Source organism: Argopecten irradians, chromosome 5 (genome assembly GCF_041381155.1).
Source record: "Argopecten irradians isolate NY chromosome 5, Ai_NY, whole genome shotgun sequence".
In the NCBI taxonomy this organism is placed as follows: domain Eukaryota; kingdom Metazoa; phylum Mollusca; class Bivalvia; order Pectinida; family Pectinidae; genus Argopecten; species Argopecten irradians.
This window is the reverse complement of record NC_091138.1, coordinates 19,154,331-19,174,738: the sequence shown is the minus strand read 5'-3', so window position 1 is coordinate 19,174,738 and position 20,408 is coordinate 19,154,331. Positions and strand designations below refer to the sequence as shown.

The window sequence follows — 20,408 nt, the reverse complement described above, 5'->3', positions numbered from 1 at the left end:
TTTCAGAGGGTTTCAACGCAAAAATGTGCTGCAAACTTCCGGCGGAGGCAGTCAGTTTGTCCGGTCATCCTCGATATCCTGACGTTGAGTCATTTTTCTTTACGTCATTTGAATGTTTCTGTCATGATGTCACAATGGATTTTCTTGCTCAGTCAGTTTTCTAGGTTATATTATTATATTACAATAATTTAATTTCATATGTAACACTTATTGGTTAGATCTTTGAGGTTATTTTTCCATAGACCAAAAGAATTGCACGTTGAGTATTATGACGTCATATATACAAAGCGGGAAAATTTAAAAGCGGCACAGTCATTGGCCAAACTGAACAGTTGAACAAGATATCAATGCGCAACAACAGAATTTGTTTTATTGTAACAGTAAGTTAAAGCACGGAAACTATATAAATCTATATATTTAATATATGATTCGTGGGTATTTGCATATTTTGCATGGTTCAGTATCTCACTATAAAAACACGTTGCATACAGATGCAATTGTCATTAAAAATTATCCTACCTGTTAATCTAAAATCCAGTAAGATTCATGAAAAATGACATGCTATACCCTAATCATACCGTAAAACGATAGCTGCCAGTAGAATTAAAATATCGTATAATGCAAATCATCAGAATACCTTAATATGTAATTAATAAGTATGCATGTAACCCTTGACATAAACTGTGCCATGTAACTCGATTCTCGACTTAAACATATTATTTATTCCATCGCTGCACCATGTCTTGTCAGTAAACCCCTTTGTGTATTTCATCAGTATGCTTTATAATTAATGCATCCGTCTACCAACCCTTAGTAATGATAATTCATCAATGTACCAAATCACGTGATTAAGAAGTTTCACCATTCCAATTCAAGTGAAAAGACACCATATCGTAAAGTTGAACATGTGCCTAACATGATAATATATAAATTCATCAGTTCCTGTTACTTTATCGACGCACCAGTGTATGCATCCATAACTGGTATCAGTATACCATATCATGCCATGTAATCCCGATAATATACTCATCACAAACCGTACATAGTAAACACGGATAGTGTTGTTTACAACACGTTTGGCACGAAGACGGCCCGTTAGCACGCGATATAGCCTGATGCAGGATGAGGTAGAGGAACGCACATCATTGCCTCTCGCTGCTATTCCATAGCCTTTATGTACTGCTTGGATAGGTTTATTATTCTGTAGTGGAAGGGGGGCTACAAATTTCGTAAAAACGTTTGAAAATAACAGCTTGATATCAATATTTCGAGCACCACCGTGAGAGTAAAGACATTATCAGTAATTTCCTCTTGTACTAAATGTCAAGTCAAAACTTCATTCAACTTCAGTCAGTTGATTTACATGCGTTTCCAATACCGGGCATTACCATGTATCATTTATTGCTTATGAAAACAGAATTCTTTCGAAAGTCAAATTTTCGTTAGTTGTATTCATGGGTCAATTGTTCGGAATCAAAGGTTGACAATGCTAATATTACATTATTACAATTATAAAACAGAATGACAACCAGATTGATACCATTGCCTCTCCTTATATTATGCCCCAGCAACGCTAGCTAATATAAAATAACATGGAAAATACTCATTACTGTCGAGTGTCCCGACCAAAAATCGAACCCGGGTCTCTGACGGTTATCGGCTCCGACTGATCCAAAGAAGCATGCTCCGTAAGCTGAATGGCAAGGGCCGTCTGCAAACCTCATCAGCCCGATCATGTTGCAGTACTAAAAGACGTCGTCTGACAAATGTGCTCTTCATTAAGATCTGTTTGTCTAGTCGAAGGAAAGGACGTTTAAAAAATCAAATCTAATATCCGACAAACACATTACGTGGGAGGGAAGAATTCCTTATTTAGGCGCTAAAACATATCTAAAGCATGGGTTTTCACAGATAATTCAATGTGTTATGTAACAAATGAAGCTTTGTTGGTCTGAGATTAGATTGATTGATGTTTTAACTCGTGATATTTGGTTTTAACTGGAAGATTTTAAATTTTACTTCTATCAACCTAACGCATTAGCTACACTTCAAGAATGTATTATCTTAAGAAACTTTTGTTGGGTTATAAATGATAAATTAAGATTACGTTAGGCGTATAATAAGGATTAAGCATTATTGTTACGTCATAAAGCTATAACACATAATACGGGGTCTATTCTCATTCAGAAATCTTCTCGAATTACAGAGCAGATTTGCAAGCAATTTTCTGATGATATAATGTAAGAATCCTACAATTTACGCTTGAGGGCTTACCATTATACACAAAGCTTGATAGAGGAATTTGCGGCAGATATGAGGATATGGTATGGTTTCCGGCTGAATGCAATCTATATTTCACCCTTATAGCAGAATATTGATATTTTTCACAAGTGCGAGATGCAATTAAGACTGAGTGAAATACTGCCATAAGGAACACATCCTAAATTTCAATTGAAAATATATCATCATATAAAGCATGCTTAAATACCGATAGTGCCAGGCAAGCATTGATAATCTGATATTATAAAAGACTAAAATATACAAGATTTTTTTTTATTTATTTTTTTCCGATGGCAGCATTCCTTATCATTTCCGCATCCCATGTGCTATAATCTCCGATCATATTAAACCTTTTGATACACGAAACCCTATTTCCCTATATATCTACCATTTTACCATAGAATAATGTTAATGACATGCATGATTTCTATAATACCGGGGAATGCATAGTATTTTATTGATTGCATATCCGCCATGCGTATATCTGCCTCAAGTCATGTAAGATTATGGATAACGTCTTCGGCCTTTCTGTCAATTAACGGATCGTATGACTCTCCAAACAACTTCAAACGCCACAAGGTTTAACCATTGCTGTCCCTAATGACTTTTGGATCTTTCTTCAATGTCAGATTATTGATTGTTGTAGGCCTCGCATTTAAAGTATTAAACAAATGAAGGTGTGGGGCCAAATAATCGTGAACCAATATGTACGGAACGCCGTTGATATTGTGAGAGTATGGTTATCGATAAGAAATGTTGATATATTGATAATTTAAAGGTTTGTTCGCATCGCGGTTAACTTAGTGCAAAAAATCAGAGTGCAAAACATACACAAGTTAAATGTAATATTTATACATATTGACTGATTCCACGCCGTTGTAAAGAGAAAACAATATAAAAGACATGGTCAATTTGTCGAGATGATATTCAGCAATGTACTACTGCTACTATACCCCTGACCACCAAATCAACTAGACATTACACATCGTCGACTGTATCAGCTATGGTCAATTGACTGTCCACATAAGGGTGTGTTTGGTGTGTAATAAAGTCAGAGCACCGCTGTATTCCTTCCTACTTGGCCTTACAGGTATGGTGTTGCGAGTGTCTCTGCTTCCGTAAAAGGCGACTAAATTTGGGATATTATCTTTTCTCTTCTTCCTAACACTTGTCCGTGTGAGGAAGGCCCTGGATAGGACCTGCCCACTATAGCCGAAATACACCATAGTCTATGAAGGCCAACAAGGAGACATAACAAGAATATACCATGTCGTCCCAAAACACACATTCATACACGCAAAAATATGATATACAGATGGCGTGCTTACACGACTCTAGTTGTTAATAAGACGTATCCACCAACCCGTCGTTTCCTTAGTCTTTGCCCATGAATCTAACTTTTGGTGTCCCATTGTATTGGATACTTCCTATGTGTTTGTGCATTATCTGACTGACGTTAACTGTTAAAAACAATAACAATACATACAACCCTATTACTTTATATTCTACTTACAACTGGCAACCCTGTTTCTTGATACTCAGCACCAGTAGGCTTTCTCACAACGGTGTCGAGTGTCACTGAACACGTTTATAAATCAGAGAAATGAACGATGGTATCCCAAATTTAGACGCCTTTTTACGACAGCTGATACGATTCATAACGCCCTACCTACAAAGTATAATCGTGTCCTAAACAAATATATCAAAACATGATATTAAAGGAAAACTGCAATAACATCGAAAGCGTCTTTTGCATGCCAAATGACAGAATAAGTTTTGTTCCTTTTCGCCGATGCAAACCTGCATATTTAAATTTGAAAAGAAAATTGTAACGATGTTAAACATACACCGTAAGTTATCTCTTTATTTATATTGCAGGTGTGTGCGGGATTTACTTCACCAAACCGTCCTTCCAGTTCTGTGTGGATATTCAGCCTGGGGTGGTTGTCGGGAGGGTCCAGACTTTACACAACATCAGCCATCACTGTAGTGACTCGGATACAAACTATCACACTGGCGCACTCGGTATACCTACAGCCGTGTTCACGGTCAACTCTTCAGGCTGGATACACGTGGAATCTGTATCGTCAAACATCTCAAAACGTGAGTGTCACTTAGCAACTCTCACGTAAACTCTAATTGCCATTTAACAGGTCTGACTCAAACCGTGTGTTATAACAGTTTTTGTTTCACTTGACATTTTTCAATGTCGCAAACTAAAACTAACCCTTAACAGTTATGTCTAAGTAAAGCATTCGTGTCAATTATCACTTGGTTACTGCTATACTGGTAATCCTAAACAAAGCATGTGTTATTTTGAGCAAACAGGTGATTTGATGCCGTTCCTCATGTCTTAACAATGTTCACACTCTACTAGAGTTTAGGTTTTGATAATATTGCTGATACAAAATGCAGATATTGTGACTAAATTGACTGATTTGAAAAGACGGAGGTCATTTAGATAGGGTTCTTAACTGTTATGATGATCGTGAAATGGATCTTATAATTTTAGATAGTGTATAAGGAAAATGAAATAGTTTTGTTTATATGAAAGAAAATGTATCTTATCCGAAAACTATATATCCATTTTCTCAAGTTCTCTTTTAAGTACGCTTTATTTGATATACGCAATGATTGGATTTTATTTATTTTTTTCTTCTATTTTGCAGAAAATAAGCAGTATGTAGAAGTATCTGTTTCCTGTGCTGGGGAGTTTTCTGGGAAGGTTCCGGTCGTAATACTGCCAAAAAGTCAGTGTGGCTGTGAACCAACACGTCCTAATTCCACATCATGGGTTTCCGATGTGTGTTTCCAGTCGCAGGAAATGTACTTCCTCGTAGAGGAAAACACTAAATCCGTCCGCCTTGGAGGTGTAGCTTCTTGTGATTTAGACCATGGCTATAACAGAACCTATACCATTACACCAGGTAGGTCATGTAGGGCCTTAGAAATGTGCCTGCTGTCCCTATATTTGCATAAATGTAATTGTAAAAAGGCGACTAGATTTATAATCTTTTTGTTTCTCTGCCTAGCATCTTCAAGTTAGAGGATAGTCCCTGTAAGGAAGGCTATTGATCATGTTGCATGGCCGAGGGAGTAGCACGGCTGGTTCCCCGTTGTCAAAAGAATGTAACCGGTTGAGATGTGCTTGTTTGGTTCTTTGGTGGTCATTTAAATAGCACTGTAAAAGAGGGCAACAGTTTGTCAATATATTCTACACGAATATACCAAATGTTAGCCACTGAGACGAACGTATGCATACAACTCAATGGCCTAAGCTGATAATAGAACGCTAAGTCAATCAATCAACCAACCGACCAACCAAAAGGTAGAAGTTAAGGAATATTATATCAACTTCAAAAGTCCTAAACGATTTTTCGATGTCGAAATGGAACTAAATTGAAAATTAGAAAATATATTACTCTCAGTATTACCAAATTTCTATATAGATTATACACAGAATGGAAATGAGAACAAATTTCATTCTTGTCGATTGATATTTACACATGTCCATTATGTATATCAATTTTGCTGTTTTCCTAACTTGGACGTATGTGAAATGCTAAGGGACTGTTGGACTACATGTATATAAGTATTAATAAGTTTTGAGTCCACTGAACCGATAAGCTTTGTTTGTTTGTTTAATTAACGTCCTATTAACAGCTATGGTCATGTAAGGACGGCCTCCCATGTATGCGGTGTGTTGCGTGTGTTGTGCGAGGTGCATGTTTTGGAAAACTGCGGTATATTCATGTTGTGTCTTCTTGTATAGTGGAACTGTTGCCCTTTTCATAGTGCTATATCACTGAAGGATGCCACCGAAGACACCAAGCAACACACCCCACCCGGTCACATTATATTGACAACGGGCGAACCAGTCGTCCCACTCCCTCAACGCTACCGATAAGCACCCATACTGTCGAAATATGTTAGTGCATTATTTTAATTGAATGTTAATTGGGAAACAATGTATTCAGTTAATAAAGAAGCTGGGTACTGGAAAATAGGTAAATCGCCCTATTCTGTGTTTAAGCTCGCGCCAAAATCAATACTATATATATTTCCATGAATAATATTCATAGTTTGCAATGACTTGCATATGTATATGTCTTATTTGTAGAATATTAATGATATATTTATCTTCATTTAGATTTATTGATTGTTTGATATTCTGTTGAACCTTTTGAACCACTTTCTGTAAACTTCATGAATATTATACAATATAGTAAATATGTGTCTATGAATTTGATTATATTAAAATTTGATGTGAGAGACTATAACTCATTTTTAAAAGAATTGTAATATGAATTTATTACAAAATTTATCAAAGAATCAATTTTACCAGTTGAATTATAATCACTCCATTTGTTATTTAACGCCGAGATGGATGTTTTCATTAGCTTCGTCCATCTTGATTTTACATTTCAGTATAACAAACAGTAATCAATGAGAGATTATAAGTCACAACAAGTCACACTTTACTTTTTACCAAATCGTTTATTTCGAAAGTTAGGACACTTTGGTAAGAATTTATCTATAAGGTGATCATGGCTTTGGAATCATCGTGGATGTACAGTGAGTTATCAGATATATTCGTGAGGATTTAAATTGATATCGGCTTTATGTGTTATTCCGGTCGGAAACTCACTAACATACTATTAGGTTGTTGTTGGTGACATATATTAAAGTTGAATTGGAGTGCACGGCCTTAAACAAACTGAACGACGGTAAAAAAAGGGCAAAGCTGCAAACTTTGAGACGTTATGAAGGCCCGATAGTAGTGTTCATGACACCCTTGCCTCAGAAGAAGCCTAAGAAGATCTAACCCTCCGGCTATAACTTATTGTAAACGTATCGGTTATACAACGCCAACGCAATACCATTATAGTCATATATAAGGAGCGGAAACAACCCTACCATATAGCACTGCAAATCATTGCTTTAACGTTTTGTCTCGGATTTAACACTGTACGGTATGCCCAAGAGATGCCAGAGGCATGCACAATTCTTTTAGCATGCAGTTAGTCCGAAATATTTCTTTTGACAGCGACATGGATTTGTATAATTGTTTTCTTAATGTAAATTATGCTGAAAACAAGCTTGACACTGGTATGTCTAAACATCCATTATGATACAACTATAAGCAATTGTGTATTCATAAAAACTTCTATCTACAACTCAATTTTTAGCTATTACATGTTCATTATGCAGCAGCTCTATAGGCAGGGCGCTATGGTTGTACTTGCTGCCTCTTTTGCATGATCGTTAAAGGCGACTAAATTTAGGATTTTATCTCTTCTCTTCTCACTTTTGACCTTCATTTGAGCGCTCGCCCCTGTCGAGTAGCCTCTGTGGTCTGTCCTCTGGCCTAGACACACCAACGTCTTTTAAAGTGGTAGTTTCTGCCCCTGCTTAGAACTCAGCCTAAATTTAGTAGGACAACTGGTTAGCCCGTTGTAAGTATAATGTAACCGGGTGGGGTGTGTTGTTTGATGTCTTCAGCAGCATGCTTCAGTGATATAGCACTACAAAAAGGGCAATAGTTTCTCTACCACAGTCTCCAAAAACACGAACCTTGCACTACATACACGCTACACCGCATACATGGGAGGGGTCCTTACATGACCCTGGCTGTTAATAGGACGTTAATTAAACAAACAAACACACATTATGCAGAGCAAAAGGAAGATAAAATTAATTTCAGAATATAGACTCTTAGTAAAACGCAATATTCCATTTCGAATTTAGGGCAAGTTGGGATGAAATCAAAATAGCAAATAATAAAAGTAGGTGATGATACCATTATATATCACATCCTTGTGTAGGAATATGTTCCTGCTATGATTCTCCTAATTCTTAATTTATGCTCATCAAAATTTATTAGAAATTTTGGAAGTGAAAACATTCAACAATTATCTGTGGTCTTTATTCTTTTAAACTATCAACGTTTACTATGAAGATTCTGTATGCAGGCAAAAATATAAACTTTGAAGATAAGTATTGTTCACATTTCCATCATACAGTGGAGGAAGCCATTTGTATCCGAGAAGCCTTAAAAATGAGTATAACAGAAACTCGACTGATTAATGGTGTGATGAAAGCTTATGACTTCCATACCCTCATAGATACCACTGACAAACACGTCTAGTCTACGACAACTTGTTACTGTTCTGTCAGCCTGCCCAGATCAAAATAGTGCCGCCGGAAATTGTTTTCTTTTGTGATCTTCGAGTCGTGAATACTCCCATATTGATGTGCTTGAATATGTATCACTAAAAGTGCAATTGTTTAATTAGGACGCCTTATTTATGGTCGGGTATTGTAAATAATTGGTGACATTAATATTATCCTTAATCTTCATTCTTCGTAAAGCATCTTCAGTCCTCAGAAGATCGGTGCTTTTGTAAATGTTTTGAAGCTGAAAGGTTTTACCGATCATAAAGTCTGCTTCGTCTATATGACGTAATTTTCAACAGCGAAAATTCCGTTCAAATACGCTGAGCAGATTGAACTCATACATACTAGGAGTAGGTTACAGAATTTGACTCGTGGAAATGGTTTCCTCTTTTTGAAATGAAGAGACTCCTCGGTAGCACGATTAAGTTATATAGCACTATAAAAAGGACAAGAGTTCCACTATACAAGAAGACAAAACACAAACATATCGCAGTCACCAAAAACACGCACCGCGCTTTACATACACACTACACACCACATGCATGGGATGACTTTTTAGGCTACCCTGGCTGTTAATTGGACGTTAATTAATCAATCATTTAAACAAACAAAATGCCTGGTTTGTCATCTAGCTTTATTTAGTTGTAATATTTCTTGTAAGAACCCTCTCTACATTATTTTATTGTAAATTTGATACGTGATTGGGCCTTATTATTCCATATGATTTCCAATGACCTTGAAAAGTATATGAAATTATGAATTGAAAAGATTTTGTGCTCCAATAATTTTATGTATATTCTTTACGTTCAACATATGATTGAACCAATGAATAACCACATAATCCAATTATGTACGCCTACTCAATTTTGAATTTTCATGCCTTATGTAATTTTTAAGACGATTTAATGTCACGATCAAGACGTCATTGATTTACCTGCATTTGAAACATTATGGCGGACAGTCACGGTAAAATAACACAACTTCATTGAACGTGCTTTAAGTTGTAGTGGAAGTTTATTCGGTCATTTCTGTTTCGATTAACTCTCTAATGCACTATATAAAGGAAAAATAGCCAAGAGCGGGTCTTAATTGATGTTGATAGCTTGTTTGGAGATTTTGTTGTTATTTTCACCAAAGGTAATGTCATAAATGAAGTTAGCTATTCCCATTTCGTTCCCTTAAGCCTTTCGTTCTTTAAACACATTTGTTTCAGCTCTAATGGATAAACAATCGAGTTTGATGCTCTGTTATCCAACTCTACGTTTGTTTTCTAAGGTATTTATTGTTTTCGCTGCTGTACATTTAAGAACAAATTCGTTATAAAGGGCAAACGAATCAAGAAACAAAGTCGCTCTTCTTGTTTACCATTTGGTAAAGCTTCTGAACTACAGTCTCACTACTCAGATATTTAAAGCGCTCATTCCTAGCGACTAAAGCTGTTGAATAAAAAAAGATCTTCAGTTATAAGATTTTGAAACCAGTAATACAAATATATTTTTCAGAACTGAAAAATCAAACAAATACTGTAAGCAATGCGTCATGCTAAACACTCGCCACATAGAGCATTTTCTCTCTTTTTAGTGTTTACAGACAATGAGTTGATATGCCTAAGAAACCTGTCACGTTAATCCTATTTTTAAACAAAACATTGCTACGACTTTTTTTACTGACCTTGCCACAGAGAGTCATTATTATTGGTAATCCGTGATGTATTGTTAGACCCATTTCTAAGATATTATTAAAGGCGAACTTTCTGATATCTCAGAAGTATTATTATGAACCTAAGGCCTCATCACACCTAGACGTTTTATGACCGTGTAAAGATGTATGAAAAGTCAGAAGTAGGATTTGAATATGTAAATAGCACTCTTTTATATCTTAGAATACGTCGAAATATATATATTTATTCGGGTGTTATGCACTCAGCACCTGGCGACAGGTTTGATAGACGTTCACATACACTAAGGGTGTCTTTGGGCGACAACTTTTTACCTATCCGAGGATAGAGCGAGAACATGTTCTAATGAATCCTCGCCCAAACAACGCGAACATAACCTAAGAACAAATATGGCGATGGCCGGAGTAGGTAACTTGTTAACATTAGCAATTGATCAATTCATAGATGATCTTCCTAACATCGAAGATGAAATCGAATCGCAGACGAGACATCATTTTACATACATATAACAACCCTGGAGAAAAAAAAACCTTTTAATATTTAACGTTAATTGATTAAATAATAGTTCGAGTATAATACGTCAATATAAAGAAACCATTGGAAATTTGTCAATAAACAAACTTCATAGCATTTCACGACCTGTTGGTAATTAAAAATACAAATTCACATTTACATCAGTATTTCTAATCTTATAATCACACTTCACGGCCACAGACAAGAAAATAAAATTGAAGCAAAAGGCTAATCATTACTTTAAATTTGGCGGAATTTTTGTTCTTGTTTGTTCTTCATGTCACGAACATGTCACCCAAGGACGACCTTAAGGTCTGCTATACGATCCTTGTCTATATACGTTGCTCACAAGTCAAACTTAAGGTCTGCTATACGATCCTTGTCTAAATACGTTGCTCAAAAGTCAAACTTAAGGTCTGCTATACGATCCTTGTCTAAATACGTTGCTCAAAAGTCAAACTTAAGGTCTGCTATACGATCCTTGTCTATATACGTTGCTCACAAGTCAGACTTAGGTCTGCTATACGATCCTTGTCTATATATGTTTCTCACAAGTCAGACTTAAAGTCTGCTATACGATCCTTGTTTATATACGTTGCTCACATATCAGACTTAAGGTCTGCTATACGATCCTTGTCTACACGTCAGACTATCCTGAAACAATATTTTGTTATTGTGTACGCAAGCCATAAAAACACATTTAGCAGTGACGAAATTCCTTTGTTTTGATCGAATCCTCAGTAGTTCGGTATTTTATCTGAAGCTGGTTAATAACACTTATGATATTAAAATATATTAACGCTAGTCTTGCTGCTGTATAATTATATCGTTGCTTTTAATATAGATCAATGATGTTTTTGTTGTATAATATTTTTTACAAATCGTGTTAAATAACCTTGTTATCACTGATTTCGTTATCTATATCGATGACATTTTGACTCTGATAATTATTTGCATATCGAGATAAAAAAAAATGATATAGACAATTTAATTTGGTTGATCTAGGTCGCTAGCATCCTTAACACAGATGATTATTTACATATCTAGATCAACGATCTTGTTATCTTGTTTTTCTTTTTAAATCGAAGTCAATTCCATCATTAACACAGAAAAATAGTTATAGATATCGGTCAACGATCTTGGTATCCCCGACATTTTTTGTATCAGTCTATGATCTTGTTATCATAGATGACTTTTATAATACTCCATTAAACGTTTAAAACAGTCATTACATTATAACAGACGAATCAATTAATGATATAGTGCATGCCGATATCCTAAGTTTGATAATTTGTTGTAGATATATATCATCCAAGCACGGTTTCAATTTCTCCTCTAACTTATATATATATATATATTCATAATCACTCTGTGTATACGGATAATGATATAATAGTCGTGTCATATTCGCATCATTAGTTAAAGGCTTACTACGTTTCCGAAACGGATTTTAATGCTTTAAAAATTGTAAATGTAAAACGAGTTGTGTAATTTTGTAGAGTCCCAGACGTTGTTAGCGTACAGTTATTACTGCAGTAGTTGTGACATTTTGAACATTTTTAAACAGATAAATTAAATGTTAATTTTCAAAACGCGGGTGGACTTATGTTTTCAATATCGTCCTTATTATCGTGCGCCGCACGACAAAACAGCGAAATGAATCGTCTCCATATATATAGATTTACACAGTGAACTTTACATTTGTTTGTTCAACTTCATCATAAGTCATCAATTGTTTTAAATTTATGTTTTATTTTTTCATTATTTTTATTTTTTGAGTGTGTGTTTTGAAAGCGTGGTGGATCTCTAATAACATGATGCTGGTAATTTGTAAAATATTGGTTTTAGATTTAGCATTAAGTAACACCTACTGTGCTGAAGTACAATTATTATATCCTATTTGAACTTACCGAATTGCTTTGTACCTGAATCATACTCACGTTAAGATTGACCATGTTCACTCTACGGCATGATACAATGGCTCGTCCTGTACTGACTATATGATACTATGGTACAGCCTTGTAGACAATGCAAACTGAGAGACTACAGAACCAATGTCCAGGTGTATTTCGAAGGTCATCATATACACCTAGGAATTGAAGGATTTGCCATCTTGACTAACCTTAATTTGGTAATGCAATCTTCGGCATCAAACATTGACCAACGTTTTAAAAAAATCACTATTGATTATCTCTTATGAAACCGATGCTTTCTAAATACCCAACCAGTATTCAGTATGGGTACAAACAACATGCATATACCATTTGGGTTTTTGGTAATTTGTTTTTTCTGTTGATAAATAAGCAATGATTGTGGGCGGTTATTATGTATTTTATTTTATCTTTTTAAAACTTTTAACTTTAACTAAACGCTAATATTTATCTTCTTATTTTTCTCTGATACAGCTGCTTTGTCTGACAAGTTTGAAGTTGATGGACCAACAGGCCAGGTATTTCTCTTGTCTGCCTTCGACAGAGAAGTAGAGGACAAAGTCAGCTTCACATTGCAATGTTCCGTCAGTAGAGACGGCCGACCCGTCGGAGAGTCAGCAGCCAATGTGCATATTACGGTCGGCGATACCAATGACAACCCGATCTTATTTCAAAACAACATGGATAAAGCTACTGTGGATTATACTGCGGATAAACAGGTAAAGGAAACTGTTTTACATACAAAGTAATATTAGCCATTCAAAAGCTATGCAGAATATCCTAATAAAACAATAAGATACATGACAATCTCAACTTGTACTTTTTATTTTCATAATGGTTATGGCACATAATTACAGCGGATTTGATATGTCAGTATTGCAGTATAAACATCTGATTTTGTTTTTCAAGAATGAAAATTGACATCAATTAGAAAGACAGAGGTTTTAGTTAAAATTTAATTAGGTCTAAAAATGTATGCATTGGTCAAACTGATATCTAACACTTCATTCTAATATTGTAGAACATTCAATCACACAACTGTCATCATATCTTTATTTTGTTTGATATCGCATTGTACCAATACCGTATACATGTATTTTTTAAGTTATGGTTAATTCTTACAACAAATACAATCCCTTTATTTTCTCTGAAAGATGAAAGTTCCAAGCATTTCAAATGCCACATTTATGATAAAAATTGAGCCTGAGCGCCTTTTTGATATTTTAGAACATGCAGGTAGCTTGGTAACTTTGGGAACACCCGTCTAAGTGTTTACTATGTCTCACAGTATAATATATATCATTTTAAAGTGCTCGTTTTAGCGATTAGTCTGAAGTCCTCATCTGATGTATCTTATCAATTTTGCATTGGCAAATGTTTTATAGACTGGTGCGTCACAAAATGAAATATTCATAGGTCTGCAGTGCATGTGAACTTGCATGGTGCTGAGGCGGTACAGTACTCATACGATTATCTTATCTAAGAATGCCTCCCAGTCCGTAATGAAGCGTTTCACGAACATCTGTTGTAGTCATACAGTGTGACACTTAATGACCGTGATCTCCTAGACTGCGACCATCACCAAACGCACGTGTCTTTGGACCCTCGTGGAGCATGCGTTCACAGTGCAATCGACATGGGGCATCATATGGGCTCTGGACCTCTCCGTAATGTTGTGTGTCGACTAAGTAAGTATGGGCGACCCTTTTTATATGGCTTTGGATCACGGCACATCGACACTGTCTGTTAACTTTATTTTTATCCAATTACCATCCGTTATAAGGTACATGGGTTAAGTCGATGGTAAGGAAAGCCAGAGAAAAACAAAATATTGATATATGTCAACACGTGCTGACTGTCTCGTGGTGAGTTATATACTCGTGAATCAGAGTTGGAAGCCGAGTCACATAATCTTAATATATGATAGGAATCGGTCACCATTAATTGTGTTGTGAATCATTCTACAGATGGTCGGTTTTAGTATAGAACATTACAGAGAAAAGTTTCATGAGCTTTATCCTAAACTGATATTTTCTAACAGGTTTGTTGTTGACAACATCGTATTAGCTATAAATTGGCCTACATCTGACGCCTTTTGGACGTTTTACCATTAATAACATTTATCCACGTAATCGTCTATATTGAATACGTGGGTATACCTCAAGACGAAGAGGGTACTTTAAGTGGCGTCATCTGAAGGCATTAGCACAGCAATCATCTATACGTCTAATGAGGATGCCTGCACCTTAATAAGTGCACGTGATCCCCGACTTGTTAAAGCCACTTGTTCCAATCCCAGTAAAAGCACATGTTCTGACTACTGTAATGTGCCCCATGCCGGTTTTACAAGCTAATGACGCTATGTTGTTACATTAAACAACTCGCCATATGGTCTATCGTAAGACAATACGTTACCTTATCCTGATCGTGACTTTCGGTCGACTCCTGTGCATATGTTCGACCAGATTTCAACAGCTATTGCCTGGCAAACCCTCCAACAATTCCTGGAAATCGTGATTGTCCTGTAACATATTGACTGAGAGTAGAGATCATTTGGAGGCGCCACATGTCCTGGTTACGACTGTCTCACAAAAGCATTGTTACCTTCTTTATAAAATTTATTTCTTGATAAATAAATCATGATTGTATTACTTTTTGACGATAAAATAAGTGCGTAAATTCCAGAACAAATGAAAGTGTAAAATTCTTTCTATTATCAAAACACAAGTACGATAAAATGTATTTAACACATAGCATAAAGCTAATATGCGTGGGACCTAGAAGCTAGCCGAAGGCTAGACATGGCCGCCATGGTGCATGTTATTGATATAACATTGAATTGGTTTCAATAAAGCTGAAGTTTATCGATTAAGTGGGTTTTATGATGGTGGAGTTCTGTCACGGATGGTCTCGTATCCGTGTGACCTAACGTACGTGCTGAAAACCAATATTGCAATAGATGGTTATCATTTCAATTTCCATCACCTTATATTTGCAGTTGATAATTGCACGTTCATATCATGCGCTATGTCATATAGTCTGGTTGGTTGAAATTATTACATTATATTATTTTTTCCATAACTGATAGGTTATTTGGTAAAACCGATACTTAGGGGTTAGATAAAATTAATAGTATGTGACTCTTTCAAATTATGAAAACTTAAACAGACAAGTAAATTTCTGTTTGTTCCAATTTTGACGACACAATATTATATTTCTAATTTGATTATTTTATAGTTCTTAATTATTATGCAGTGGTGTGTCGAAATAAAACAAATTAAAAAGTAACCTAGGTCGTAAAATGACAATCCTCCTCTCGTTCAACGAGCATTAACGGTTCAATGATATGAAAAATATCAACACAATTTATGCCTTCAATATAAATTAGGAGAAAACAATTCTACTAAAACTCCTACCGAGAAAGGCTCTTTCCACTAGCTCAGGACTAATGTTTCCCATACCTGTAAACACCTGCATTTTCTATAATAGGTCCTCTACACTAAATATAAAATGTTTTATCGACTACTTTATATTAAATATTACCACACAGGGAGGTGTGTGTATATATATATGTGCGTGTATGATGTGATCAATATGTATTTCTGCAATGTAGGAGTACAGGTGGAGCGTTCCAAGATCTCGGACCGAGATGAATATATGTGTATGATAGCCATCACAGATCCAGGATACAAACCATTTGGAACGACGACATATTCCAACCAAGTAAGGGACGCCCCACAATCTTAAACTGTTCACAAAACAGATGACCTTCCTATTAAACCTGGTCTACTTATACATGAAATATCATTCATTCTGAAACATTAACCCATGATTTATTTTAAAACATCTGTAGTCGATGTGTAGTTCTTCCTCCACGCTGTATTATTCTTATGTTAATAAGAAGTAAGTTTGTTTGATTAATTAACGTCCTATTAACACCTATAGTCATGTAAGGACGGCCTCCCATGTATGCGGTGTGTTGCGTGTATGTTGTGCGAGGTGCATATTTTGGGAGACTGCGGTATATTATGTTGTGTCTTCTTGTATAGTGGAACTGTTGCCCTTTTTATAGTGATATATCACTGAAGCATGCCGCCGAAGACACCAAGCAACACACCCTACCCGGTCACATTATACTGACGGGCGAACCAGTCGTCCCACTCCCTGTAGGCTAAGCAGGAGCAGAACCTACTTCTTTTAAAGACTTTGGTGTTTCTCGGCCAGGACAGAAACCAGAGCCTTCCTCGCAGGGGCGAACGCTCAACTCAGGGCCAAAAGTGAGAAAAGATAAGATTAGATCCAAAATTTAGTCGCCTTTTACGATCATGCAATAGGGGCAATAGGTACAATTCTAACGCCCTACCTGCAGGGCAGTGTTAATAAGAAGAAGATATTTTAGAGATTTTTTATTAAAGATACCTATATAGTCTATGTTTTGATTCACTTGTACTTCACTGCCTTCATTGTAATTAGAAACTATTTTACGCTATATTTGTATCCAGAGGATTATCGTAAAGTCGGTTATGTTCCCGGACTAAAATTCTGCGATCTGTCGATAGGTATTCACATGGTTTACCCATTGCTAATTGTCCTCGAGGAATATATTTTTGTGATCTAAATGATATTTGGCGAAATAATCATCCCAACAAAAATGACAGGCTTTTCGGTATTTTTATTCTTTCACCTGTAGTTGTGATCGTTTTATGTTTTATTCTGTTCAATATTATTATTTCTTCACTCATAGATATTATTTGGCTCCTAGACACCGAATCCTGTATTTAGTGGTTTTTCCACACCACGCTTTGTATTTTGTTATCTGGTTTACGTTTTTATTCGATAAGTACCTATATTTCAGTCTATACTGACGGTTAATATCAAAATGGACAGAACAACATCTTCCCCACCATCCGGGGTCTACACGGCGACCGTTGTGGAGGGTGCAACACGTCTTACTCGGGTAAGCACAACAATGCTCATCACATAATCAACGAGTAAATGTTTGACTGGTAACGTCTTTTTTCGTATTGTATTCTCAAGTTAAGCTGTTGACTTCTATAAATAGAGTGCATTTAGTATTAAAAACAAATTTTAAAAAATAGCACTCAGATTGTGATACTTAGGAACAACATATATACAAACAAAATACATTCCCACACGGGAGATATGTCTCTACATATATATATCAAACAATGTATATCGCGGAATGACAATGAAAATATTTCTATAAACCTAAAATGGCCCCTAATATATGTCCCGATTTCAGATTCACACCTTTGGAAAAGTTTTGGGTGGTGCAGCTAGGAGTTATTTCTCTAACAGCCTAGCATCCGCGTTCGGCGTAACCAGGTACGAAGGAATCGTTTATGTAGACAAACCGGAATTATTGGAAGGAAGTAGACAACAGAACTTTACCATATCATCCTACACTACTGATGCCAGAGGAGAACAGAAAATCGTCCTCGCCGTCAAAATATTACGAAACTCTAAAAAGAAAACCGATTGCAGTAAGTCATAGCAACACCCTCAAAACTGGACTAGCCATTCTATTCGTCAGTCGCATATACATCCTTTCTCCAGCATTTATTTCCGACTTAGAGAGACAGACACTATTTAACGATGTCCGGTTATCGGTAAAACACACTCATACAAATTCTGTTTCAATGATGCGCGTGTTTCATACTCACATAATGAAATTAGCTATCAGAGTTGACAAATAATTCATTTTTCACTATCTGTGATTGGAGAAAGTAACTAGAGCAGATAGCATGCAAATAAGAGGAAGTAATTGTGTACATTATTGACCCGAATTAAAAAGAAATAGTTTCAAAGCTATTTTAATTTATATATAATTGTTAATGTTAGCCTATTTTTACCAGACTACCTGCCAGGAAAATCAATATCCGACAGATGTATAATTTTGATAGGGGCAACCCTAATGTAAATTAAAGATTTTTAACAAAGTTAGCCAATTATTTATTTGATCCATTGTGTTAAAGAGCATTTTATCCGTGTGTTGAATCAGGTAAATCGTGTTCTCTCCATGAGACACGTGACGATTGTGTGTCCTCGTGCGGCCTCGGACTTCTTGTGAGGACATGTAATTGGCGTATGGGAGTGAAGGGCGTCTGGACCACCAAATATGGAACATGCAGCTACGACAAGGCACTATGCCCCAACAGTATATGTGACGAACTTGAAAGTCTAAATCCACAATTATGCCCTCAAGATTGTACAAGTATGTATTCATTAACTCATATAAATGTTTATCATTATAAGAATAAAATATAGGTATGTCACTGGTATACACATGTTTCAATAACAATAATAGAATTGAAACCTCATTGAAAAATATAGGTGTTTTTCATAATTATATATCATCTCGAGGTCATGTACGTAGGTAACTCGAACTTTACACACATCGCTTTGGTATATCGAAATCGACGTATTAGAAATTCCTAATATGCCATATTTTTGTGACGTTTCTAAACTGTAAAATGTCAAATAAAAATGATAAATGTGAATATGTGAAGATAAAAAGCTACTGAAATTATTACCCTTTTTTCTTAATTGTTGCTGCCATTATTTCGTCTTTTCTATGGTCTAAGACCTAATAAGATCAATGATTGTGCTCCTCATGTTTCGGTTTGAAATCAACAGCTTCTATTCTCTATTTACATATTATACGGTTATCTGCCCTTGCGGGAAAGTATTGATTGTGACTTCATGTGTTTGCGAGCGGAACGTAATATTTTTTCGGAGAAAACGACGTGAGTTTCGCCCATAAAATAATGACGTTACCATGGATACCTACCCGCAAGGGAGCTAACACTGCAATATGCAAAGACGTATTATTATTTAATGACATTACTCATGATAGATGGTCTGGTACTGGATTTAATTATCGTGGTGTTTATGTATCATCTTTTTCTTAGATCGAAGGTAGTGTTCCCTTTTGCCGGGAACTGATGCTTTATCCTCTGTTGACGTAATTGTTGTATGTGTTGATTGCTGGCGTTCCTTTGCTAGATACAATAAATATAATCGTGTCTGTCCCATGTCTGTAATTGAGATGATTACAGTGATTTCTAGTCTTCCTCGAGGGAGGCTGACAAGACATGTAGCTTAAGAACAACAATTTCTTCCTTAAATGAAGCCCTCATTACTGCGAATACAAAATTAAAACGTGTTAGTGTGTCATGATTCTGGATTGTATAGCAGCGATTCGAAATCCCAATCTAAGTTAGATAACCAGAAACTCTGTCAATGTCTTTAACAGGAGATTTATACATCAATCTATATACTGTACTATTGGGAAGGACTCTTTCATCGCCTCTTTAGTGAAGATGAAGAGCAATGCTGGCGTCGGTTTGATATCAAACCTAACGAATGTAGGAGTTACGATCTATCACGACGTACAATTGCATAAACTTGCGATGTTTGGAATACGATTGGATATTTGGACAAATAGGTTTTTTCTGATATTTTTTCAAAGCACCTGAAAATGGTTATCGCCAAACCTCATGTTATCTAAGAAATACCTAATGTTATCTAATGTCCTAACAAAATCGATAAAAGATCGTTCCTTTTAAAAGATATATACATTTATCTAGTAGCAAAGGTTTGAAAGAAACAATATAATCTTTCTTTCGAAGACTTGCTACATGTTAAAGGAAGCTATTACATTATTATTATAATTACTTATTTGCACATAACAAGCATTATAATATTAATTTTTATTTGCATATAACAAGCGTTATTTACCCTTGAAGTCGGGTATTGATTGTAACGTCATATGTATGAGAGCATAACGTCATTCTTTTCAGACAAAG

General features: G+C 35.7%; 1 protein-coding gene across 1 annotated transcript in view; it reads left to right on the top strand.

Moving 5' to 3' along the window:
* LOC138323126 (proto-oncogene tyrosine-protein kinase receptor Ret-like) overlaps positions 1-20,408 on the top strand; it is a 58,801-nt gene that overhangs the window by 24,762 nt on the left and 13,631 nt on the right. The window contains exons 2-9 of the mRNA XM_069267503.1: positions 4,159-4,383; positions 4,950-5,207; positions 13,054-13,298; positions 14,111-14,267; positions 16,193-16,302; positions 17,435-17,536; positions 17,843-18,083; positions 18,602-18,814. Of these exons, the coding sequence (XP_069123604.1) occupies positions 4,159-4,383; positions 4,950-5,207; positions 13,054-13,298; positions 14,111-14,267; positions 16,193-16,302; positions 17,435-17,536; positions 17,843-18,083; positions 18,602-18,814 (1,551 nt within the window). The remainder of the gene's footprint in view (positions 1-4,158; positions 4,384-4,949; positions 5,208-13,053; positions 13,299-14,110; positions 14,268-16,192; positions 16,303-17,434; positions 17,537-17,842; positions 18,084-18,601; positions 18,815-20,408) is intronic.